This window comes from Phaseolus vulgaris, chromosome 4 (assembly GCF_051622355.1).
Source record: "Phaseolus vulgaris cultivar YP4 chromosome 4, ASM5162235v1, whole genome shotgun sequence".
NCBI lineage: Eukaryota > Viridiplantae > Streptophyta > Magnoliopsida > Fabales > Fabaceae > Phaseolus > Phaseolus vulgaris.
In genome coordinates, this window is record NC_143501.1 from 13343538 (window position 1) to 13370810 (window position 27273).

At 34.6% G+C, this 27273-nt stretch overlaps 1 protein-coding gene and 2 pseudogenes across 1 annotated transcript; 1 reads left to right on the top strand and 2 right to left on the bottom strand.

The window, feature by feature from the left end:
• Window positions 1-1570: 1570 nt before the first annotated feature.
• SDG20 (SET domain protein 20) lies at window positions 1571-11728 on the bottom strand. Its single transcript, XM_068646245.2, has 2 exons — window positions 10988-11728; window positions 1571-2237 (listed from the first exon to the last, which is right to left on the bottom strand). The coding sequence occupies exons 1-2, from the start codon at window positions 11685-11687 to the stop codon at window positions 1849-1851; spliced, it is 1089 nt and encodes a 362-aa protein (XP_068502346.1). The 5' UTR covers window positions 11688-11728; the 3' UTR covers window positions 1571-1848.
• Window positions 11729-15807: 4079 nt separating this feature from the next.
• Window positions 15808-16666, top strand: LOC150027913 (uncharacterized; annotated as a pseudogene).
• Window positions 16667-19756: 3090 nt separating this feature from the next.
• LOC150027914 (uncharacterized) lies at window positions 19757-26640 on the bottom strand (annotated as a pseudogene).
• Between the last annotated feature and the right edge of the window lie 633 nt (window positions 26641-27273).

Here is a 27273-nt window from a genome sequence, read left to right on the forward strand (position 1 = left end):
CTTACGAAAAAAAAATAAGTGATTCTCATTGTGATAAATTGCTAAAGGAAATGTATATCAATGTGGAAGAAACTCGCACGAGAGAATGAGATTCTTAAGAAATTCAAGTATGAGTTGGAGTCTCGCATTAGATAAGAATGAGTAGGATAAATAATATATAAGAAAGAAGATTTTTAAGTGATGAATAGTCTCCTAATATAGTGAAAAAAAAAAGTTATATAATTGATATAGTTCGAAATAGTTCAAGTAAAACATTATAGTGCTATAAAAATTAAAGGTTCTACATATGATGATAGTTGAGTTATAAATTGACAAGGACTTAAACCCAATTTTTGAAGAAATATTCAAAGTGTTCTCATTTGTCAAACTATTAATGCAAAATAAAAAGAACTAAAAGACAACCTAGTGCAAAGTGTTTATTTTTTCAATTCAAGAAATCAAATCATCTTTGCTTCAAATTTTAAAATTAAAAAAAAAATATTAAAAAGAAAGTTTCTTTTAAATAATATACATTAATTATCAAATAGTTCACATAAATAAAATACTACTTTTATATAATATTATGTACCTTAATTAAAAGTTTAGATTCAACTTACAAGAAGGACCTTCTTTTAAGTGTGATATGGTTATAAAAATAATTGAAAAAAATGCTTAAGTTTCAGCATATACTTTCACAAATTATACGAAATTCAATAAAAAATATACTGCTAAATTCTAATATGTATATATTATATATATATATATTTAATTTCCACTAAACTATAAAGTATAACCACAAAGTTGAAAATATTTTCCTATACAATTGATAATTATAAAAATATATCAACTAAGTGATAATCATAAACATTTTTTAAATATTTAATTAACATCAAATGATAAAAAATTTCTAATTCAATCTCATACTATTTATATTTATAATAATTTTACAAATATATATATATATATATATATATATATATATAATTAGTCAAGCAACCTGTGCATGCATATGCAGAGGTTACTACTTCCGATTTGAAACAAATAAACATCTTTATTTAAAACCTCCTTCACTCATTCCAAATTTAATTCGGTACTTTTGAATGAACTTAAAAATTCACCATACTTTAGCTCTTACATTGATAAGGTCAAATTCAATACGTAAATTTTATGATTAAAATTATAAGATAAAAAGAAGAAAAAACTTATTTGCATAATATAATCAATTAAAAAAGTCAGATACCTTGATAAAGTTTACAACTCATCCTCTATAAAATAAACTAGAAATAGAAAACAAACGACGTTTCATAAATCCTGTATAATGTATTCCAAAGTCTTCAAATTAACAAACGTTTGAAAACTGATTTTACAACAAAATCATTACTCTGAGACAAGCATGTTTTCTAAGCATAGGATTTGAAACGGCACTTGAGGGTGAACAATTGCCTCATATTACTGTACTCCACAAACCCCACCCCAATAACATGCCCAAAATAAAACACCCCTTGAAAACCACATCAGTCACTTTCCTCTCATGATCTTCATGACAAAGGATAAAATATCTTGAGTTAAATCCCTAGCAAGCAATTAAATGAACTTAAAGACTTCTGCCATAAGTGTAACTTCAAGAATCCAATTATAGCATGCATCAGGTGGGATTATCATTTTTCTTTTAAAATGACATATTGTGAACATGAAATCATTCACACTATACAAAGATATTGGTGGTTACCTAAACGACCTGTGACAAGGATATTTGCAATGCCTGCTATGACCTAATGAATAAATTATAAAAACTAGCCTTTTCCAAAATCAAAATACCTTTGACAACTAACATAGGTTACCTCCTTAAGTAGCAATGTATCTCAGTTCTCAAGTGTCTTCAGAGGGCAATGTTCCAACGCAAGAAGGGCTATTGCAAAAGCATGGCAACCCCTTTGACCTTTTCCTGATTTCTCCATAGCTAAAAGTAAGCTCTTCATCTACTGGGATATCTTTTGAAGCAAAGAAGCATAGGCGAGGGAACAAAGCTCCTGAACTTCTAACTAGCTTTGTGCTTAAATTACCACCATCACATGAATGATTTACAAATCGTGCAATGTTTCCTATTCTTGTCGCATCGATATTCAATCTCAGACATGCCTTTCCAGAAGGAAGATGTTCCCTCACAACTAAAAGAGCTGAAGAGAAACGGCCCTGCAATGCCAGTTCATCATAGTATTGATGTCTCCTCTGGGCTTCCTTGGTTGTTAGGAGTTCACCTTTTATTACACAGGAAACCATGATTTAATTTTACACACGCATGAGGGGATTAAAAACAGTCATGCATAAGAAACAACTAAAAGATTCAAGAAAGTATCAGTGACAATGGCTTAGAAACAGTAGAAAATAGTTTCTACCAATCTTCATATAATTCTTAACACACAATGCAACATTCCATTCTCGAATATCTCACAAAAGAAAGTGCCATTCAGTTCCTTATTTTAGTCAAATTATCAAGGGTACCTTGAGTATCCAGTAATTTGCAAATTATTATTACTCTCCATATAATAATTGATTAGTTCGCAAATCACCCACCTCTCCCACCATACCATTCTATCAGCAGTAAACTCAACTATTCCATCAGCGCATCTACGGATCTCAAACATTCTACTCGACATATTCATTTCACCTCCCAAGTGGGTTACTGCGGGAAAACTAAAATAACAGAGAAAGAAGAATGGGTAATAGAATGAGAAAAATGCTCACCTAATATGATCTGAGGGGTCCATGTAATTTTGGGTATTCTATAATTTCTATTATATTTTTAACTAAAAAGTACCAGCTGCACTTGAAAGAATTGTTATCAGTCCATTTTCTTTATTTCTCGTATTCTCCCAAGTGCAGCCTTCTATACTTGTAATTAAAAACATAATAAAAATTATAAGAAAACCCAAAATTACATGGACTCCTCTAGATCATATTATCCCCAAGTCAGAAAAGTTCCATTGACTCCAATTTCTGTTTCCAAAATCTGACACGATCCCCTTCAAACAATTCCCCAACCCCAATATAACAGAATCAGACAGCACTCCTCTCTCCACTGAAAGAATATTATGCCCCACACTGTTTGGACCTTCGATGGTATGTCTTAAAAGGCCTATCCCACTTAGAAGGTAGATTCCTAAGTTACCACATGCAAATACCCAAGTTCATTTCATTTACTAGAGCAAAACCACATTAAAGCTTCAAAGCATTAAGAGATTCCTTATATGGAAATATTCGATCAAGTCAGCACCTCAACCATGACCCCATAGTCCATCATCAATACTAGCTACTATAATTACAAATAGTATATAGCTCAATTAACACTTAGAACTCTCATGTCATTTGTTACACTATAGGAAATAGACAAACATTGGGCTAAAACTATTTTTGAGATAGCATGGTGTCTTGTATTGAGAAAATGGAATCAACATAATAAATAAAGAAGATTTCAAATCCTCTAAAATTAAAAAAAATGATACAAAAATAAACAAAAATGTTCCTAGCAATACATATATAATTTAGATATACTTGATTATAAAACTTTGCACCTTATAACATTCTTCCTCATGCTAGAGCATATATGTCAGACGTGTTCAGCTTGCTGCAAATATGATTAACCCTTGGTCCTCTTAGAGACTAGGTAAATATGTTCGCCAGCTATTCACTAGAGTTGACAAATCTAGTGGGGATCTCTCCAAACTCCAACTTTTCTCTTACAAAATGATAATCTACCTTAATATGTTTGGTCCTCTCATATACAAGATTAGAGGCATTGTTTAATGTTGCCTAGTTGTCACGTATAAATTGAATTTGAGATTTCCTTTTTCAAATTTAAGCCCTTTGAGAAGTTATTTTAGCCATATGAACTTATAAGTGACTAATGTATAATTGTTTGAGGCAATACAAGTACCTATGAAGATGACATACCATATCAAATGACTCTCCTAAAAATCCAGAAGGTTGCTCCATGTAGACTTCCTCATCAAGATCACCATGTAGAAATGAACTCTTGATGTCAAGCTAAAATAGAGTCCAATGATGAATAGCTACAATGGAGAAGAGAAGTCAAATAGATGTCATTTTTGGAATAGGTAGAAAGTATTAGTATAATCTTGTCCATAAATTTGTGTATGCTTTTCCAACAAGACGAGCTTTATGGCAATCAATGTTACCATCAAGACCTATTATAAGTGTACAACTACCAACACCTAACAATTGATTTCTCAGTTGGATGAGGAACCAACTCCTAAGTACTACTACTTTGAAGGGCACACATCTCATCAATCATCCCTTGTTAGCACTGTGGGTGAGATAAAGATTCATCTTAAGACTTGGGAATATAAACAGAAGATAATGAGGACAAACAAGTATAATGTATTGTGGAAAGTTAATGACAACTAAGGTTAGTAAGTATAGTGAGGAGAATAGTTGTCGGTAAAGCGTATACCTTTCCGAATAGCGTATACAATAATCCAGATAGAGTCGGGGAAGGATCAATCATGACCTTTACTATATCATTATTCATAGAAGAAGGGACTTGCACTACGATGTTACTAGGCTATGGGCGATGTTGATATACCTGAAGAAGTATTAGAGAAACGTCCCGAGACATGTTAGAGTTATCTGGTGGTAATGAAGAAAGATTGCCACAGGTGGAAACGTGACTACATGTCTTTATTAGAAGGGACAAGTATAATATAGGACAAACTCAAATAAAAAGACATCAATAAATAAAAAATATTGATTAAGATTAAGAGAAAACCATTCATACCCCTTATGGGAACAATGATATCCTAGGACGACAATTTTGAACAACCGAGGAGAAAATTTATCTTGATCAAGTGTGAGGTTATGTATAAAACATCTGGTACTAAAAACACATGGAGAAGACTGTTTAGAGGGGAATGAGGAAAAATGACAAAACAAGGTACTTGATCAATCAGGATGGATGATGGAATCAGGTTAAATGAGATAATATACTATTAAAACGACCAAATGCCTCACACTTGACCTGAATTCTAGAAACTCTCTCCCATGTGCGGCACCTCACTCTCTTAACCTACCTTCCAGAAGTTTCCTTCATGTTGTAGCCCCCCTCCATGCACTCCTGCTCACCAAGGCACTAGTATCTATAAATCGGGTGTCTCCCCTCTTGTAAAAACACATTGAATGAATAGTAAAGAAACTTTGCTTCAATGAGCCTTGAGTTTTCCCTAAATTCCTTTGAGTCTATCTTGGCAGAGATGGCTACAAGTGGCGACTCACATCCTCACTCATCTTGGAGCTCTCTCCCCCAAGCGACGTGATTCACCTCCATAATCTTCTTTAACTATTTTCTTCTTTTCCTTTCATTATTCCGCCATCATGCTTTCCTTTGTTAGTTCTTTATCTTCCTTTTAATTCGGTCATTTCATTCCCTTTGTCTTGCTTTAATTATGTGTTCATCATCATCATAAAGAGTGTGTGTTTTTCTATTTTCTCTTTGAAAGAGAACCTTCACACTTAACCACTTGGTTAAGTTTGTGTCCATTGGCAATTTTCACTGAGTTTCACCATATCTTGTTAATCAAAAATCACAATCCAAGTAAAAACCTCTAAAAATGTGCAATTCTAAAATCAACTCCCATCAGGATGGCTAGTAGGTGATGTTGGCCGAATTGTGTTTATGCCTTTGGGGTGGATCTTGTTCGCTTTATGATATGGAAAGGTTAGAAGCTCAACAAGATTACACAATAATTGCAAGAAATGGAATGGAATAAAAGACAATGGGTGAAGGTGCAAATGGAAAATGAAAATAAAAGATGAGTAAGGAAGGGTGGTGAGTTCATTACCAAATGAACACATCCACTAAGAGACGACAATGACCCTTGAGGGTCTCTTAAGACCAATGTTGTTAAAATCGTAACTCGTAGATGGATCGGAGAGGGGGAAAAAAATCGTAACTCGACTCAAAAGAGTTACTATACATAAGATAATTAAAAATAGACTCATAATTCATGAAATTGTCCAAATATATAACATAACTAAATGGTCCAAATACATAACATAATTCAAAGTAGATTCAACATAATGTTTAATACAGATAAACTATCCAACTAAATCATTCATATTAATTATAGGATAATCATCTTGGTCTTCCAAAAGATCTTCATTTTCATTATCATCAATTGGAGGAACTTCCAAATCATTTGTTCCTCTAGTAGCATCATCTTCAAGTAATATGTCTTCATCTAAATCATATAATGTTTCATTTTCCTCCACAGTCCATTCATCATCAGAAGAAATATCATCAATAGTATATTCTTTTGTTTTTCTAACATCTTTCTTCTTCGTCAATCTTGAATTAGTCATCACAAACACCACATCATTCATAGTCATTTGGTGTAAACGATTTCTTTTCCTAAGGTACCTAAATAATTATTAAACTAGTTAACACATCATATGATCATCTAAAAATAGTTATGAAATCACTTTCAATAATTTAAATTATTACCCTTTCAAAAGCACTCCAATTATGCTCACAGCCAGATGAACTACAAGTCAAATTCAATACTCTAATTGCAAATCTTTGTAGTTTTGGATGTTGATCACCATATGATTCCCACCATTGTGATGAAGATTTGGTTTTGAGTCCAAGTTGAGCTAAGGGAGTACCATACAATCGAGACTTGATCTTGAAACTCTATAATTTAAGATCAATTTTACCCATCACACCAAGGTTTCTCACCAACATCTCCAAACATTCATATAGTCCACGTATCACCTCATAATCAACTTTAAAGTTAGGATGATAGTGTAACATGATATTAAAATAATAGCCTACAGCATGCAACGGCCTATGAAATTGGTTGTCCCATATTTGATCAATGATTTCCTAAAGGGGAGTGTAGCTAAATAAGATAAAAATAAATAAATAAATCTCCAAAACAAGTCTATATATCTAATTGAGAAATCAAATATAGGTAAATTACCTTTTACTAACTTCATTGAAGAGACTTTGTATCTTCTCTTTTGCAATATCCATCTCTTCATAAATAAATCTCATGGCTGGTTTCTCATCTGAATCAACCATGCGCAACACTTTAATCAGGGAAAGAGCACCATCAAACAATTTAAAATGTTTTTCCAAAATTCTTTGTCCAATATCAAATTTTCCACCAACCCTCATCTCTAGTTTTTGCAAATTGACTGGATTGCCACTCCGAGGATGTGAACATCTTAATAAGTGATCATTTATTATCATTCAAACATCCTAAACTCAGATAAGAGGTGGCAAAACGAGTACTGATTGGTCTTATCAAATCTTTTCCTTCACTTTATTTGTGCAACAAGGAGATAAGACCAGTTCTTGAGTAAATGTAGGTTGTAATTTTCTTACCATTGAAGATTGTGTCGTGATGGAGTAGTATTTTCTTTTCAAAATCTTTCAACATCAAATCAATGCAATGAGCTGCACAAGGGGTCCAAGATCGCGAGTGTTGTTAAGATCGTGATCTTACAATCTTTTATGCAGAAAACATGTTGGATCGGTGCTGGATCGGATTCTCACTGGATCGGAGCGATCCGGCGATCCATGGGCCTCCACGATCCATGACGCGAGCCCAAAAAAACCCTAAAACCTAATAAAACCCTAATTTGAGTCTCAGAAACCCTAATCCTACAACATAACCCTAATTTGAAGAACATGTGCTTCTTTCGCGTCGTTTGGCCGTCGATCGTGGTCACCTTTCGCCGCCGCCGCCGTCCGCACTACGTGTTGTCGCCGCTAGCGGTGTGTTTCGCCTTCGCCATTCACGCGCTTCCACCACCGTGCATGCGGCCTTCGTCACCTCGCACGACCGTCGCACTGCCTCCGCCACTGCTTGCGCGATTTGCTCTGCTCCGACACTGCTCACGCGATTTGGGTTATATGTTATAACTTATAATGGCAAGTGGAAGGACTGATCCAGCATGGAAACATTGTGTGTTTGTTGATGGAAAAACAAGGAACTTAAAATGTGAGTACTGTGAAAATGTTTTGACAGTAGGGGTTTACAGATCAAAGCACCATCTAGCAGGGACTTCAAAGGATGTAGGAGCTTGTGTATCGATGCCAGAAGATGTTAAAAAATAAATGTTGGATATTGTTGTTAACCTGCAGGTGAGTTTGTTAAGGAAATCAATCTCTATAGAAGATAGTAATATTGGTCACACAGAAGAAAGTGCTAGAAAAAGATCAAATGGAGAAGAGATTGGGGACTCATCAAATATGGTTAGGGTTTAGGGTTTGGGGACCCCTTGTGTAGCTCATTGCATTGATCTGATGTTGAAAGATTTTGAAAAGAAAATATCATTTCATCACGACATAATCGCCAATGGTAAGAAAATTACAACCTACATGTTTTATCTCCTTGTTGCACAAATATAGTGAAGGAAAAGATTTGATAAAACCAGCCAATACTCGTTTTTCCACCTGTTATCTGAATTTAGGATGTTTAAATGATAATAAATGATCACTTATTAAGATGTTCACATCCTCGGAGTGGAAATTCAATCAATTTGGAAAAACTAGAGATGGAAGGTTGGTGGAAAATTTGATATTGGACAAGGGATTTTGGAAAAACATTTTAAATTGTTTGAGGGTGTTCTTCCCCTGATTAAGTGTTGCGCATGGTTGATTCAGATGAGAAACCAGTCATGTGATTTATTTATGAAGAGATGGATATTGCAAGTGATAAGATACAAAGTCTCTTCAATGGAGTTAGTCAAAAGTAATTTACCTATATTTTTGATTTCTCAATTAGATATATAGACTTGTTTTGGAGATTAATTTATTAATTTTTATCTTATTTAGCTACACTCTCCTTTGAAAAATCATTGATCAAAGATGAGACAACCAATTGCATAGGTTGTTGCATGCTGCAGGCTATTATCTTAATCTCATGTTACACTATCATCCTGACTTTAAAGTTGATTATGAGGTGATACGTGGACTATATGAATGTATGGAGAGGTTGGTGAGAGACCTTGGTGTGATGGGTAAAATTGATCTTCAATTATAGAGTTCAAGACCAAGTCTCGATTGTATGGTACTCCCTTAGCTCAGCTTAGACTCAAAACCAAAACTCTATCACAATGGTGGGAATCATATGGTGAAACCATCCAGAGCTACAAAGATTTGCAATTAGAGTATTGAGTTTGACTTGTAGTTCATCTGGCTGTGAGCGTAATTGGAGTACTTTTGAAAGGGTAATAATTTAAATTATTGAAAGTGATTTCATAATTATTTTTTAGATGATCATATGATGTGTTAACTAGTTTTATAATTATTTAGGTACACATTAAGAAAAGAAATCGTTTACACCAAATGACTATGAATGATGTGGTGTTTGTGATGACTAATTCAAGATTGACGAAGAAGAAAGATGTTAGGAAAACAAAAGAATATACTATTGATGATCTTTCTTCTAATGATGAATGGACTGTGGAGGAAAATGAAACATTATATGGTTTAGATGAAGACATATTACTTGAAGTTGAAGAAGATGATACTAGTAGAGGAGCAACAAATGATTTGGAGGTTCCTCCAATTGATGATAATTTGGAAGTTCCTCCAATTGATGATAATGAAAATGAAGATCTTTTGGAGGACCAAGATGATTATCCTATGATTAATGTGAATGATTTAGTTAGATAGTTTATTTGTATTAAACATTATGTTGAATGTAATTTTAATTATGTTATGTATTTAGACCATTTAATTATGTTATATATTTGAACCATTTCATGAATTATGAGTCTATTTTTAATTATCTTATGTATAGTAACTCGAATAGTAAATCTTCCGAGTCGAGTTACGATCCCCGAGTTACGAGTTTTTTTCCCTCTCCAATCCACCAACGAGTTACTATTTTTAACAACATTGATCATTAGACCTTCTACTATCCCTCATGTTAGTACATAATCGTATACACATAAGCAAACTTGCTACATGGTTCAAATTCAAGGTGTGGAAGCACCTAACCACATTGACTATGAAAACCAGAAGGAAAAAATTATATTCGCCCTACTTTTCCCGCTTTTCATTTACTTATCAAACATAATAAAAGGCAAACAACTACCCTCACACATAGTTGTTAATCTCAAGGTCAAACCTAGTACCATAAGTTAATTAGAAGATCTACCTAAACTACAAAATTCAAACATACCCACCCGGTATACGCATAACATAAATAATAAGAATATCCTTAAAACCACAATAACTAGCATTTACTTGAACTCAAATTAAAATTGCGCAAATGATAATAACAACTTTCTTCACGATTTACATTACTAATTCTCACCAAAAAAAGTCCCATTCAAATTCGGAGAAAACCTAAGTTGAAACCCTCAACGGTCTTTTTACATTGTTCTCTAATCAAAATCAAATTTGGAGTAAACTTAAGTTGAAACCCTTTCACTGTCTTCGCTACTATGCATAAGAAAAACTCTAATTTTAATAGAAGATCTAAACCAAAATCACATAATAGACTACATTTCAGTTTTGTTCAAGGTTTTAGAAAACAGTCTACCACCACGATTTCAGCAACAACCATGCGGTTATTTGGGCTTTGCAACCACAATTGTAGTTGCATTGGCTTGAGTCGCACATGCCCCAAGTATCAAGGATCACAATGAAACCATGGTAGAAACTGCAATTTAAAACCTTTGTTTAGTCCTACAAATTAACTCTATCATTGTTAAATATTACTATCATTACTGGAAACATCAGAGCTGGGGTGGCCTGAGACCACAATTGTGTTAAGTAATCAAAACAATAGTTATCAGGACAAATCTGTCTTCCGCAATTTTGTTAAGTGATCAAATCAATAGTTATCACGATAAAAATCAGTTACCAACACACTATCATATTAACGGCAAAATTAAAACTGTATAAAAATAATGAATACTAAAAGCAATTATTAAGAAAGGTATCATCGCATATTAGATTAGACGAATAAATCACCTGCATATTCAAACACAAACTCCCCTTTCGCGATTAACTGATCCGCGTGCAACCCCCATCCTTTCCTCCTATGCCTCACAATCTTCACCCTCACCGCCACCCCATTCCGTGTCAACCGGTTCCCGCACTCGGGCCCACACCGGCACCCGGACCCGCACTCTCTGCCAACGTCATCCAGCCCATCCAGGCCAGCACAAGGGCACTCAGCGTCCGCACATGCCTCGCACTCGCAGCCCGACACGGCCCGGCCTGCGCCATCGACGAAGCCCACTGACTCCGCGCGAAGAAGGTGACACTTCGCGGAGGGGGAAACTGCCGACGAGCCCCAGGGCTGGCGCAGGAGGGGGAGTGGCGCGGGGAGGACGAGGGAGCGCGTGTAGAAGAAGGGCGCGTATGGGTGGGAATCAACTGCGTTAAGGAACGGAATCGGAAGGGTCTCGAAGGTTCTGGAAGCGTCGGAAGCGCGACGGAAGGTGATGGAGCGTGAGAGCTTGAGGATAGGTTTGCAGGTGAGGGAGACGTTGGCAAGTTCTGAAGGGTTAAGGTAGGGTAGCACGAGCTCTGCGCATTGAAGCAGAGGAGGCTCTCTCGCGTTGCAGCGCTTCGGGGGAACACTTTCTTCCGCTGTTAACATTTGTCCAAAGGAATGGAAATAAAAGTGAATTCGTTCATCGACTCTGCGATTAAGATTCTCTTGCATATATGTTTTATTTTGGACTAAATTCAAATTTTTGTTTTTTATATTTTTTTGGTATTATGTCGCACCATTCTCTTCTTGATATCTATGATAACCCTGATAAATAGATAAATTTTTTCTTTTAGTCATTACTTAGTTAAAAGATATTTTTGTCATTAGGTTGAGTTGTGTTTTGATTTAGGGTTTAAGATTTATTTTTATTGGTAGTGTTGTCATTGTGTATAGTGATTATTGTTATTTTTTTATTTGATTGATAGTATAAGTGGTTATGTTTGGAACTTAAATCTATTTCTACTCAAACAAATTTTAATTACTTTTATACATTCACAATTAAAAGTAAGTAAGTAGAAGCAATTAAGAACTTCTAAAAACACTAAGAACATGTGACTCAATCAAGAAGAGTAAAAACAAAAATGGACATAAAAACATTCAAAAACGAAAAAGAAGTGTTAATGAATAAAAATGCCGAAAAGTAAAGACAAGAAAGTAAAGGCTGAATTTAAATTTGCTTTAATGTAACGGCAAGAATTTAAATTTGCTTGAATGTAAAGGCAAGAAAAGTAAATTGCCAAATCAACTCAAAACAAATATGCTCAAAAAACCAAAGCTCTGATACCACATTATGTGAGTTGATTTTAGATTTAGCCATTTTAGATGTGACACTTTACTTAGGATTGAGGATTTTATCAATTATATGGTGAGAACCCAAAGAAGATCTCCACCAGACACGAACTTAACTAAGTGGTTAAGTAAGTGTGAAGGTTCACTTCTAGAGGGCAAAGGAAAAATACAAGTATATGGTGATTGATGATGAAGGGCGGAAATTAAATGAACATGGAAGGAAACATAAGAGCATGTTAGAAACCAAATTGACAATGGAGGAAAAACAATAACATAAGAAAACAAAGATACATGGAGTAATGGAAAAAATGGAAAAAAAAGATGAAGGAATGAAAAGCTTATGAGATGGAAGAGAGTTGGTCACGCCACTTGGAGTGTGGTCTTCCTCCAAGATAAGTGAGATGGCCACCACTTGAGAGCTCTCCAATCACTCAAGATGAGACCTAATGCCAAGAGGAAACAAGCCTCAAAAACACCTCACACAATTTGTGCAGAGTAACTTTTCTATTCAAATTCAACATGTAAAATACAAGGAGTATGGTACCCTATTTATAGGAGATGGTGCATTGGAAAACAAGAAGCAAGGGTAGGATGAGAAACCTACAAATGGGGTTGCCTTTAGGGTTTGACTAAGTCAAACCATATCTTAGGCTTGTTCTTCTAGAAACTAGGTCAAAAACAAGCTAAAGTGATAAGCACACCTCCCCTATTATGCTATATGAACCTACTCTAGCCTATCTTGCTATTTGGACCCCTAGAGTGAGCCTAATTTATTTACAACTTGTTTAATTCTTAAGAAGACTAGTAGGAAGAACATTAGATGCTCTGGTTTTTGTTCATTTCTCCCTTTGGTGAGGTCTATTAGATCATTGGTGAGGTCTTCACTTGATTGTTGAGATGACTTCTCATGGTGTGAATGGTAATGTGCTTCCTTGGTCATCTCCTTGTAGCTTCGTTGATGACTTTCATCACCTATACGATTTAAAAATTCTTGTATATTGACTGGGTCTTCCAAGTTTCGATTTAGGATAACAACTTGGAAATTACTAGTCGATCTAGGAATTACATTAGTGTTGTAGTTTCATCGTCGCAAGAATGTTACAATATCACTTGTGTCAATATCAAGACCTTCCCATTTCTCCATTGGAAATCCTTTTGTAGAAAATAAAATCGTGACTAAACTTGCACTTACAAGGTATTGATTCTCATGTTTTCGTTCTTAAAATGTTATATTTTCTAATGACTAAACTAACCTTGTATATTCAAACGTGTAAAGGACACTTCTATTCACTTTTTGCCACTAAAACTTGTTACAGGGCTACCTTGCATGAACTAAGATCATTGTTGGGTAGGTGGGAGCATTATCTCACCCTCAATTAGAATCATTTGAAAAGGTCACATTCATCAATGCTTGCATAAAGATTGTGTTTGCTTACACACCTGCACGAAGCTTATCTCCAACTGTTGCATCATTACTTTCCTTTGTTCTTCAATTGCAATTTTGAATACAGACCATGTGTGTAAAGGTATTTCACACATTTTCATTTATTAAGGTTTTCAAATCTCACTACTACTAACTTGTGTGTTTAAATGCAGTCTTTGATTACATGTTATTTGTGCATTTTTCATAACTCTTGTCTTCCTCCCAGCACATGCAATCTATGTTATTACTTTGAATACCATACAATGTGGGAAACTGTCTTATGATGGAGCGTGAGATCTTGAGGAGACGTTTGCAGGTGAAAGAGACGTTGGTAAGTTCTGAAGAGTTAAGGTAAGCTATAAACATTGAAGCATAGGAGGCTCTCTCGTGTTGCAGAGCTTCAAGGACAAACTTTCTTGTGTCGTAAGCATTTGTCCAATGGGAATGGAAATCAAAGTGAATTCATTCATCGACTCTCCCATTTATTGTCTATAATTATACAAATTAACATTTTACCATTAAATTCAAACAAATTATTAAAAAACCAAAATAAACCATTGCATTCTGGATCTATCAATCCATAAGTCAAACAATTCATTCCGGATCCAACAATCCATAACTCAAAAAAGTCATTCCATATCCACCAATCCGTAATTCAAAATATGCATTCCGGATTCAGAAACCCATAAGTCAAAATAACTTATGGATCCATCAATCCGTAACAGAAATTAGGCTTCCGGATTCAACAATCTGGAAATAAACAATTTATTAAAAATTTGCTTCCAGAACACCCCCTCATCCGGAAAACAAAATGATTTACTTATGGATTTGGGCATTCGGAAATCACATTTTCACTTCCAAATTGATCAATCCATAACCAACTCCCAAATTCCGATTTTCGGTAACCACAAAAACTCCATAACCACTCATGCTCTTAAAAAAAGTTAATTCTTACCTTTAAAAGCCAAACAACACTTTGACAACACAACTCACTCCTCCACCTTGCTCCGCACAGCTAAAATGACCCTCCACCAGCGCCTCAAATGAATGAAGAAGAAGAACAGTGTCAAACCAACTCCACCATGGTGCTCTTTTTCAAATAAAAGGTCAAGGCCAATTTTGGAATTTTGAAAACTATGGAGGTGTAGGAAGAAAAATGTAGCGGTGCAGGAAGAAACTCCCATTCATGATTTGGGTATTATTTTTTTTTATCTTTCTCAAAATAAAAAACAAAAAACAAACAAAAAAAATGAAAAGAAAATACGTTTTTTTTCTCTTTCTCTCTTATAACCGCTTCTCTCACGTTCAAACAGTTACTCTCCCCACACAACTCCATACACACATTCACCGAGACCTCTCTCTCACACTAACTCTCTTATTTTAACTACTCGCACAACACAAAATTTTTTTTTTTGGACTCACCATATTCACACCATCATACTCATTACACATTCACGAAAAAACCCAATCGAGGAAAGAAAAACATGAGGGAGGTAGCCTCTAAAGAGAAGAGAACGAGAGGTATGATTCTTCACTAGTTCTTTGGTTTCATTTATTATAGGTGCAAAAAAGTTCTATTGCTTGGTGTTCTTTTCCATTGGTTTGTTTTTGTCTTCATATATGTATGGTGGGCGTTTTCCTATGACACATGAAGTTTTACAGTTCAATTAGAGCACCTATGAGTGAGTTGCTTGTTTTTGAGGCATGGCTACACTAGCATGAATACTGGTGGTGTGTTTCCAATGGTTGCATTTATGTTTTCATTTTGAGCATGTGATGGGTGCCTCAACAAATAGTCTCAGATTCATTAATGCTTTTGTTATGGTTTAATGATGTCGTAACTATAAAGCTCGGACACGGTGTCAAGGTGTCGTTTCCGCGTTTCCGATACACCTCTGATGCCGATACGTGACGGAGGCGAGCACGATGTGGCATCAGACACATCTTCGTGGGTCAGACACGACCTTGTTTTTAGACATGCCGAAGAGACACGATCCACTTCTTGGATAATCCGGAGAGGACACGGTCCACTCTTTTAATGCCTCTATTTAAGATGTTCTCAGAAAAACAAATATGAATATGGCTACTCTTCATTTCGTATACGAAATGTGGGATTCAATGATTGAAAATGTGAGAAAGGTCATATATCAACATGAAAGAAAGACAAAATTTGAACATTCGTCATTTTTTAAGGTAGTAAAATTAATGTTAATTGATCGTTGGACTAAGAGTAACATATCTCATCATTGTCTTGCTCATTCCTTAAATCCAAGGTAACACAGTATAGTTAAATTATTTTATAATTATATTTTATTGAGGACATACTATTATGTTAATTTATGTTTTTATATTTTTTATGTAGATATTATAGTGATGAATGGTTAAATGAAGATTCACACAGACTTGTCCCACATCAAGATAAGGAACTTACTCGGGAAAAAAAGAAATGTTTTAAAAGGTACTTTGATGATGCGGATGTAAGGAGACAAGTAAATATGGAGTTCACAAACTTTTCAGATGGAAGAGAATATTTTGTTGATTTTGACTCTTTAAGGGATAAAGGTAAAATGGATGCAAAATCATGGTGGATTGTTCATGGAGTTCATGCACCAACACTTCAGAAGATAGCTCTTAAACTACTTGGAAAACATGTTCTTCTTCTAGTTGTGAGAGGAATTGGAGTACCTACTCCTATATACATTCTTTAAAAAGAAATAAGATGACATCTAAAAGGGCATAAGATCTAGTATTTGTCCATAGTAACCTCCGTCTTCTCTCAAAAAGCTCCTCAAATTACAAAGAAGAGGAAACTAAATTATGGGATATTGCATGAGATGACTTTTCATTAGATGACAATGAAATTATTGATATTGCTAGCTTATCTCTTGATGAACCAGAATTAGAAGTTGTATTTTTTAATGAAGATGAACAAATGTAAAACCAAACATTATGGTTTCCATTTTAAACTATTTTTATAAATGTTTCTCTTGATTTTTTTCATATAACAAAATATATTACTACATTTTAATTTATATATATAGTCGTGTCCCTTGTCCTATAATTTTCAATTTAGTTGTATTTTTGTGTTCGTATTCGTGTATGTGTTTCATAGTGTTGTACCGATGTTGGTTGTGAACCAAAATGCACTACCGCTTGAGATATACATGAACATTATTGTACCACTTGAGTTAGTGATTTTTGCACTTGTTTTTCTCTTAAGAAAACAAAATCTACGAGACTGATTTATGTTGGTGTTGTTGGGGATATGTGCTGGACATTTTATTTGATTTTCTCTATGAGTTCTTTTAATTTCGAAAAAGGGTGTTCCAGAAGTCCTGGAAAATTACAATCTAGAACTCATTTTAAAAAAAGGGTTTATAGTTTAGGTTAGAAAGGTGGTTCGAATTATGAAACTTGTTTCTGAATTTAGAAAAATGTTTCATATTAAGCAATCCATAATGTAATGTTATATTTTGGATACATAGTTTAATTTTTTTTTCAAGATTCAGGAAAATTTCCGGATTATCTAATCCATAAAGTACACAAAGATAAAAATTAATTTTGGATTGTTTCTATCAAAACATCCTCTTGCTTAAACAAAATGTAGTTTGATCCTTTCTAATCATTTATAGCACTTTCCTTGCATGAGACCATGCTTGCTTGCCTTTCAGTCAATGCCTCACTGTCTCCTTCATGCCATTCTCGTTACATGTTGCAATTATGCATCACATTAGCATTAAATAGCCTTTGTCACATATCACTCCAGAATTCCTATACCTAGATGTCATTCTCTTACCCCCTATTGCCCTTGCTTTGTTGTTTGCGTATTTCGTACATTTTAGCCCAGATGAATTATATATTTTGGAAGCTAGTTCCATATCAAAAAAGGTTTCCAGATTTGTAGAATCTGAAAGCAAATTTTTGAGAAAACACATTTCAAATTACTTAATTCAGAAGTTTTTCCTAAATTTGGAAAAGACTTTCGAATTATGTAATCCAAAATGTGTTTTTTCAAAAAATTGTTTCTAGATTCTTCAAATATGAAACACACTTCCATATTCAAATTTGGCTTCCGGATTATATGTCGAGAATGTTTTCAAAACACTAAACCAATCAGTGCAAATAACAATAAGAAACTAGATCAAGAGAAGAGTGCAATACATCTAGAAAATTAACATTTTCCACCACAAAACCACAAACAGGTTGTCAAATGCTCCCAAACTATGTAAACAACCACAAAGAAACCTTCAACAACTATAAATGGGATGCTACCACGGCGATGAGAGAAAAAGGGAAGTAGGAATAAGGTGAAAAATTGTGTGGAATTTTAAGATTTATTTATTTTTTAACAGAAGAAAAAAATGTAATTTCACATTTAGTAGTATTGAGTGTCATAATAACCTATTAAGGTACACTAAGTGTTTTAAAGCCAATAAGAGATTATTACAAAGGGAAAACAGATCGTGCAGAAGAACCTTATGCTTTTTCCAGTGGGTTTTTTCGTGAAGAACCTTGCGCTTTTTCTGGTGGATTTTTTTGTTCAACTTTGAACTTGTCGGAGGGGATCTCAAAATGTTATAGAGGAGACTAAATCTGCCCGAGGATGACGTGCACGACATTGCCCTTCTATGCATCCTGGTTCAATGTCAACCATTCTCTCGGATGCACCCAAGATAGTGTTAGAATATATGGCCTTAAACGAGACGAGGGTGAATTGTTTAAGAGGAGTTTTTGAAAACTTTTTCAGGTTCAATGAAATTCTTTGTATAAATCCAGAACAGGAATCAAGTTAGCCAAGAATTCAAGCAGTTCTACAACAATACATAGAAAAATAATCGGTTGTTTCTTCGAAACAATCGGTTGTTTATATCAATTAAGCTTAAAACAGAATTTAAATGATTTCAGGGTAAGAGAGAAACACACAAACTGTTTATACTAGGTCACTCTTAAGCCAAGAGCTACATCTAGTCCCCAGAATACCACTGGGTAATCCACTAAGCAATCAAACCAATTACAAACACAAACCACCAAAGTAGTGACCTTGAACCCTTCAAGAAACACATTTCCTTTGGCAAACCACACCAAAAGTATTGATCTTGAACACCTCAAGAACACACAATACTCCTTGGCAACACAACACCAATACAGTAGGTTTAGAAAGGATTACATCTGATCACAGTACAATCTGAACTGAATACAATTCCAATCTTATTCCAGTCTCTCTTGAAAATCCAAAGCTTGAATTGAATCTTGAAATCTTATAATCAAATATGTCAAACTGAAAAACTCAAAACTGTTTCTTACTTATTTGAAAACATAAACAAACCATTTATATTTTCCAAAGATTGGTCAAAGCAATTAATGAAGGAGCGTATTCAGTTAGAAAACATTTAAAACAGATTCACCATTCAAAACTGAATTTTGTTAGGATTTTCAAAGAAACAATCGGTTGAAACCACGAAACAATCGATTGTTTTGGCTTGACTGTTAAGTCAACCAAACCAAAACAGTTTTCAACCTTTTTCAAAACTCCTAAGAGTAATACAACCGGTTGATTCGACAAAACAACAAGTTGTTTTTCACTTAGTTGGAAAAACACTTGATTTCAAAAAGGTTTTAAATCACATCAGTTTTAGATTCAACAAAAGAGTGGATCACATTCTATTCTACCCATATCCCATCCAAAGACAGCAGCAACACCAGCCTTTCATCAAACACCTTGGATTTGGATTCTTCAAAGCACATGATCACTCTTGATCAACAGATAGTTGCCGCCACAATCGAAAATACCGCTAGTTTGGTTTCTCTTCTACACTATAAATGTGTGTCTCCTTATGAAGCACAGACACGAATACAAACACGGACACAAACACAGAGATACGACTAAATTGAAAATTATAGAACACGGGACACGACTATATATATAAATTAAATGTAGTAATATATTTTGTTATATGAAAAAGTCAAGAGACACATTTAAAAAATGGTTTAAAAAAATATCTACTTATGTAAACCATAATGTTTGATTTTACATTTGTTCATCTTCATTAAAAAATACAACTTCTAATTCTGGTTCATCAAGAGATAAGCTAGCAATATCAAGAATTCCATTGTCATCCAATGAAAAGTCATTTCCTGCAATATCCAATAATTTAGTTTCCTCTTCTTTGTAATTTGAGGAGTTTCTTGAGAGAAGACGCATATTACTATGGACAAATACTAGATCCTCTGCCCTTTTAGGTGTCATCTTATTTCTTTTTAAAGAATGTATAAAGGAGGTACTCCAATTCCCCTCACAACAAGAAGAACATGTTTTGCAAGTAGTTTAAGAGTTATCTTCTGAAGTATTGGTGCATGAACTCCATGAACAATCCTCCATGATTTTTCATCCATTTTACCTCTATCCCTTAAAGAGTCAACATCACCAAAATCTTCTCTTCCATCTGAAAAGTTTGTGAACTCTATATTTACTTGTCTCCTTACATCTGCATCATCAAAGTACACCTTAAAACATTTCTTCTTTTCCTGAGTAAGTTTTGTATCTTGATGTGGAGCAAGTCTGTGTGAATCTTCATTTAACCATTCATCACTATAATATCTACATAAAAAATATAAAAACATAAATTAACATAATAGTATGTCCTCAATAAAATATAATTATAAAATAATTTAACTATACTGTGTTACCTTGGATTTAAGGAATGAGCAAGACAATGATGAGATATGTTACTCTTAGTCCAACGATCAATTAATATTAATTTTTGTTGAAGGTTGACTAATTCAAAAGTCAAAAGTGAGAATAAATTAGTGGTTAGTTTGTTGTGGGTACCACTATAAATAGAGTTTGTGTGTATACGTGCAAATGTGTGCATATAACAGAAAGTGTATTTTTTCTCCCAGTTTTGTATTCTTCTGCTTCAGTTTGTTTAGCAGTCATTTTTCATTTCTTTTCTCCAACAAACTGGTATCCAGAGCGTAGTTCAGATTCAAGGGCGTTCTTGTGGGTTGATCTACAATGGGACACACCAGCGCAACCTTACAGTCGAACCTTCTTGTTCTTGATGGCAAGAACTGGAATCGATGGAGTATCCAGATGAAAGCCATTTTCGGCTTTCAAGAAATCACGGAGATTGTTGAAAATGGCTACCCAGAACTTGCTACAGATGCAACAGAAGCACAGAGGGTGGCACACAAGGAAAACAAAAAGAAAGACTGCAAAGCCATGTGTCTTCTTCATCAGAGTGTCGACGATGCACACTTTGAGAAGATTGCAGAAGCAAAGACGTCACAGAAGGCATGGCAGATTCTGGAGAAATGTCATCAAGGAGCAGATCAATTGAAGAAGGTGCGTCTCCAAACTATGAGACGCCAGTATGAGTTGATGCAAATGGAGTCAAATGAAAAAATTGCTCAATTCTTTAATCGAATCCTCACTCTCACCAATGCTATGAAGGCATGTGGTGAAATGATGACTGATCAAGCGATTGTTGAGAAGGTATTACGGTCCCTAACCCCTAACTTTGACCACATTGTTGTGGCCATTGAAGAATCCAGGAAACTTGAAGAACTGAAGGTTGAAGATCTTCAAGGCTCCCTCGAGGCACATGAGCAGAGGCTCATTGAAAGGTCCACTGAGAAACCTGTAGAACAGGTTCTGCAAGCCCAGACTTTGAGGAAAGGAGGCTACGATGGCAGGGGTGGATTTAGAAACCGAGGAAAGGGGAAAGATTACAGAGGAAAGGGCAGAAGTTCTCATCAAGAACAAGAAAAGTCTGATCAAGATCAAACAGAAATCTCCTCAAGGAGGGGAGGATCCAATTGGAAAGGAGGTAAGAAGAAAATAGATAGAAAGAGAATCAAATGTTTCAATTGCAATAAAATTGGACATTTTTCTTCTGAATGTCAAGCTCCCCCAAGTCAGTATGATCATCGCAGGAAACAGCATGATGAAGCTCATATGGCAAAAGAAGATATGAAAGATAACAGGGATGAAAGTCCTGTTCTGCTAATGGCGACAACGGTGCAGGAAGATTTGTGCTCGTTCGTTTCGGACCCGTCCGTTTTGTCTACGTCTGTAATGTTGCAGATGACAAATACTCAAGAAATTTGCAGTGAGGAAGTTTGGTATGCAGACTCTGGCTGTTCTAATCACATGACAGGCCATAGAGATTGGCTCATAAACTTTGATTCAAGTAAGAAAAGAAAAGTAAAGTTTGCTGATGATAGAATGATTCAAGCCGAAGGCATTGGAGATGTGATAATCAAGAGGAAGGATGGTGGGAATGCGTTGCTGTATGATGTGCTCTTTGTGCCTACCATGAGTAGCAATCTAATCAGTTTGGGACAACTATTGGAGAAAGGTTTCTCAATAGCCATGAAGCACGGATTCTTGGAAGTCCTTGATGCTAAAGAAAAGAAAATCATGAAGGCACCGCTTGCATCAAACAGAACTTTCCAGGTACACCTTAATGTTGTTGAAGCTCAATGCCTTAACTCCGAAATTCTATCTGATGATACTTGGTTGTGGCACATGAGGCTTGGTCATCTTAACTTCAAAGATCTTAGCCTCATGAAGTCCAAAGAAATGGTTCTTGGGCTTCCGTCTGTACACGTGCCTAAGAAAGTTTGTGATAGTTGCTTAATCAGTAAACAACCCAGATCATCATTCAGCAAGTATATTGCATCAAGAGCCAATAGTTTACTGCATGTGGTATATTCGGATGTGTGTGGTCCACTTGAGGTTCCGTCCTTAGGAGGGAACAAGTATTTTGTGACATTTGTAGATGATTTCAGCAGAAAATTGTGGCTTTATCTTATTAAGGCTAAAAATGAGGTGTTTCCCATTTTCAAATCCTTCAAGTACTTAGTTGAGAAGCAGTCTGAAAAATCCATCAAAATATTGAGAACAGATGGTGGTGGTGAATTTACTTCCAAAGAATTTGATAGTTTTTGCATGGAAAATGGGATTGTGCATGAGATAACAGCACCTTATACTCCTCAACATAATGGGGTGGCTGAGAGAAGAAACAGAACTATCCTAAACATGGTTAGGAGTATGCTGAAGAGTAAAAATCTGTCACACGAATTTTGGGGAGAAGCTGCAGCAACTGCAGTTTATGTGTTGAATCATTGTCCTACAAAGAGGCTGGAATTTAAGGTTCCAGAAGAGGTATGGACAGGGAAGAAGCCTTCAATCAGATACTTCAGAGTTTTTGGTTCCCTATGCTATAGGCATATTCCAGATCAAAAGAGAAGGAAGTTGGATGATAAAAGTGAACAAATGATCTTCGTTGGTTACAACTCCACTGGATCCTACAAGCTCTTCAATCCTAAGACACGGCAAGTAGTATTCAGCAGAGACGTGCATTTCATTGAGTCAAGCCTGTATCCGTCCGATCATAACCCAATGTTGCACGCGTTTGATCGTGAGAGATCGCATGCATCCGGAAGTGGAAGCACGTACCCGTCTGTTCATGACATTATGTCTCTGTCCGATGCACCAGAGTCAGAGTCAAGGAGTTTGTTACCGTCTGATAGAGACGAACCCAGCACTGAGTCTCAAGGTGCAAATTCACCTGAGAGATGTATTCAAACAAGACCCACCAGATCCAGAACTCTACCAGCAAGACTCAGAGATTGCGAAATTACATTCGATGATGCTGTCACTAACGAAGGAGAATTACTCCAGCACATTGCACTTCTTGCAAATGCAGAACCTGTCAGTATTGATGAAGCTTAAAAAAGCAAAATATGGAAGGAGGCTATGCATGAAGAATTGAAGTCGATAAAGAAGAATGAAACTTGGGAGTTGGTGAAACTTCCAGCTAATAAGATGCCTATCGGTGTAAAATGGGTATTCAAAACTAAGTTGAATCCAGATGGAACTATTGCCAAATACAAGGCAAGACTAGTGGCAAGAGGATTTATGCAAACAGAAGGGATTGATTTCTCTGAAGTGTTTGCACCAATCGCAAGATTAGAAACTGTTAGACTGGTTGTTGCTATTGCTACTTTGAAAAACTGGAATATGTGGCAGCTGGATGTTAAATCAGCATTCCTAAATGGACCTCTTGAAGAAGAAGTCTATGTTACTCAACCTCCAGGTTTTGTTATAGAAGGAAGTGAAGACAAGGTCTACAGACTGAGAAAAGCTTTGTATGGCTTAAGGCAAGCACCAAGAGCTTGGAATAAAAGGATTAATACTTTCCTTTCAAGTTCAGGCTTCAAGAAATGTAATGTAGAGCATGGTGTGTACATTAAAGCAATGGGTGGTGGAGGTATTCTATTCATTTGCCTTTATATAGACGACCTGCTCATAACTGGCAGTAATACAGGAGATATTGAAGCTGTGAAGCAGTGCTTGAAGTCTGAATTTGAGATGACTGATTTAGGAAGGTTGTCATACTTCCTTGGCATTGAGTTCAAACAAGTTGATGGTGGACTGTTTATGCACCAAAAGAAATACATTCATGATGTATTAAAGAAATTCAATATGCTGGAATGCAATACTGCAGAGACGCCTGCAGAAGCAAATCTGAAACTTGATAATGGTGAACAGGAATCAGCAGTGGATGGTACTTTGTTTAGACAGATGATTGGCTGTTTGAGGTTTATTTGTCATACAAGGCCAGAGATTTCATACAGCGTTGGCTTGGTAAGTCGATTTATGAGTAATCCGAAGAAGTCGCATTTCATGGCAGCTAAACGTATTCTGAGATATTTGTGCGGCACACTTGATTTTGGAGTGCTTTACTCAAATCATTCAGAGAAAGTTGGGTTACAACTTGTAGCCTATTCTGACTCTGATTGGTGTGGGGATTTATTGGAGAGAAAGAGCACTATGGGTTATGTGTTTTTACTCTCTGGCTCTTCAATCTCATGGTGTTCCAAGAAGCAGGCTGTTATAGCCTTATCAACCTGTGAAGCAGAGTATATTGCTGCATGTCATGCTGCGTGCCAAGCTTTGTGGTTAGAATCGTTACTGGAAGAACTTAAGGTTGGCTTTAATGGCTATGTTGACTTGTTGATAGATAACAAATCTGCTATCAATTTAGCTAAGAATCCGGTTGCACATGGAAGGAGCAAGCACATAGAAACGAAGTATCACTTTCTGAGAGATCAAGTTGGAAAAGGGAAGATCAGACTGAAGCATTGCAAAACAGATTTACAAATTGCGGATATAATGACTAAGTCATTAAGAGCTGATAGATTCAGAGAACTTAGAAGACTACTGAATGTTGTTTGTCTTTAAATGTTTTTGTAGATTTTGAATTAGGGGAGAGTGTTGAAGGTTGACTAATTCAAAAGTCAAAAGTGAGAATAAATTAGTGGTTAGTTTGTTGTGGGTACCACTATAAATAGAGTTTGTGTGTATACGTGCAAATGTGTGCATATAACAGAAAGTGTATTTTTTCTCCCAGTTTTGTATTCTTCTGCTTCAATTTGTTTAGCAGTCATTTTTCATTTCTTTTCTCCAACAATTTTACTACCTTAAAAAATGACGAATGTTCAAATTTTGTCTTTCTTTCATGTTGATATATGACCTTTCTCACATTTTCAATCATTGAATCCCACATTTCGTATACTAAATGAAGAGTAGTCATATTCATATCTGTTTTTCTGAGAACATCATAAATAGGGATAGTAAAATCAAGTACGTAATCAACCTTCATCCATCAATTATCAGTTAACAAAGTTTCTTTCACAAATTGTGCACTATCGACATTATCCTCTTTGTAGGAAGACCATTCATTACTAATAACCATATCTTGGAGTCCTTTCTTCAAATTCCAAATCTTTTTAGCATGATTATGGTTGAAGCAAATCTTGTTGAAGCAACAGAAAACAACTTCAATGAGTTGAAGTTATTGAACATTGATAACCTCATAGAGTGCCCCTTAATAAAGGTAGCATCATCAAAAATTTGTGAGATCCAAGAACATTGTTGATCAGTATCACTATTTTTTTTTAGTATTTTTTGTTACACATATATTTTTCAATGCAAGATTCAAGGTGTGCACTACACAAGGAGTCCAATAGATTGAAGGAAATTTTAATTCTATAAGCATACCCGCTACCTTACATACAAATGCATTATCAATTACAATGTGTACCATATTTCTCAACCCAACCTCCATAATTGCATTGCTCATGTGTTTAGCAATAAAACCTTTGTCCTTTATTTCACCAGGCCCATCTACTGACTTCAAAAAATATTGGTCCACTCTTAGTGATAGCCATAAAATTTATAAGTGGTCTTCTTTGAGGATAACTCCACCCATCACTAATAATTGTTACACCTTTCTGATTCCATGAGTTTCGTATAGGTTGCATAAGGTTTTCTACATGACTTCTTTCTTTTGAAAGAAAATGACTTCTCAGTTTATTATATGTTGGCGGTACATATCCACTAAGATTAGAAGTATTACTTGCATAAGAAAATGCCCTCCTATAATAAGGACTTCTTGCTAAATGAAATGGTAGTCTTGAAGAATAAAACATCATCGCAACTTCACAATCAAGAGTATCCCTCACTTGAATATTGAAAGTAACTTGTAAAGAACCTTTGAGTTTTGAGTTAAGATCAGTGTTTGTCTGATTTCCTTCATTAGATATAGGTGGTAGAGGAACCTTTTTCTTTTTTGAATAATTTATTTTTAATGATGCTTCATTGTCTAAGTATTTAAACTCAATAAGTTTTAACGGGGTCACATTCGAACAAATTTTAACTTTTCCCCCTATAATTTTTAACAAATGAGCTCTTACTCGAGTGTAAGATCTAATGAATGAAAAATCACACAGACTACTCTTGATCATATTATTTCCACCGAGAGTTTTTCTTAAATTTGAAACATATCTCCACAAAGGTTTTGTTTTATCTTCCTCTTCGGTAGCTTGATTGAATATATTCATCTTAATTTCCTATGACAAAATAAATTAAATATAAAAGATTTACTTACATATAAAAATCAAATAAATTCATTTAATAGAAATCAAATTATGAATACAAAATATAAAACATATAAGAAATTAAAAATTATAATATAATATATTATATATGTTTAAAATAATTTTAAATTATTATGCTATTTAAGTTTATTTTATATTTTTAATTTCAACATAATTATTATTAAAATTATTATCACTTTTGATATAATAAAATTAAATTTAAATTAAAAAAATTACTAAATACATATAATAAATAAAACATATAATAAATTAAAGATTAAATATAATATATTTTATATTTTTAAGAGTGTTCAATTATTATGTTATTTATTTATGATTTTTTTTATATAATTATTATAAAATAAATTATCTTTAATATTCTTTCAAGTAAAAGTTTAATTTACCTTTATAAAATATTATTTTTAATAAAAAATTAAGTGAAAATTTAAAAAATAAAAAAATTATTTTCGTGTTAGTAATTTAAAAATGAAATAAAATATTTAAATTATATAAAAATACAGAATATTATATAATTATATAATAGATTATATTTAAACTATTTAAAAAATTTAAAAATTAAATAAAAAATATTAAATT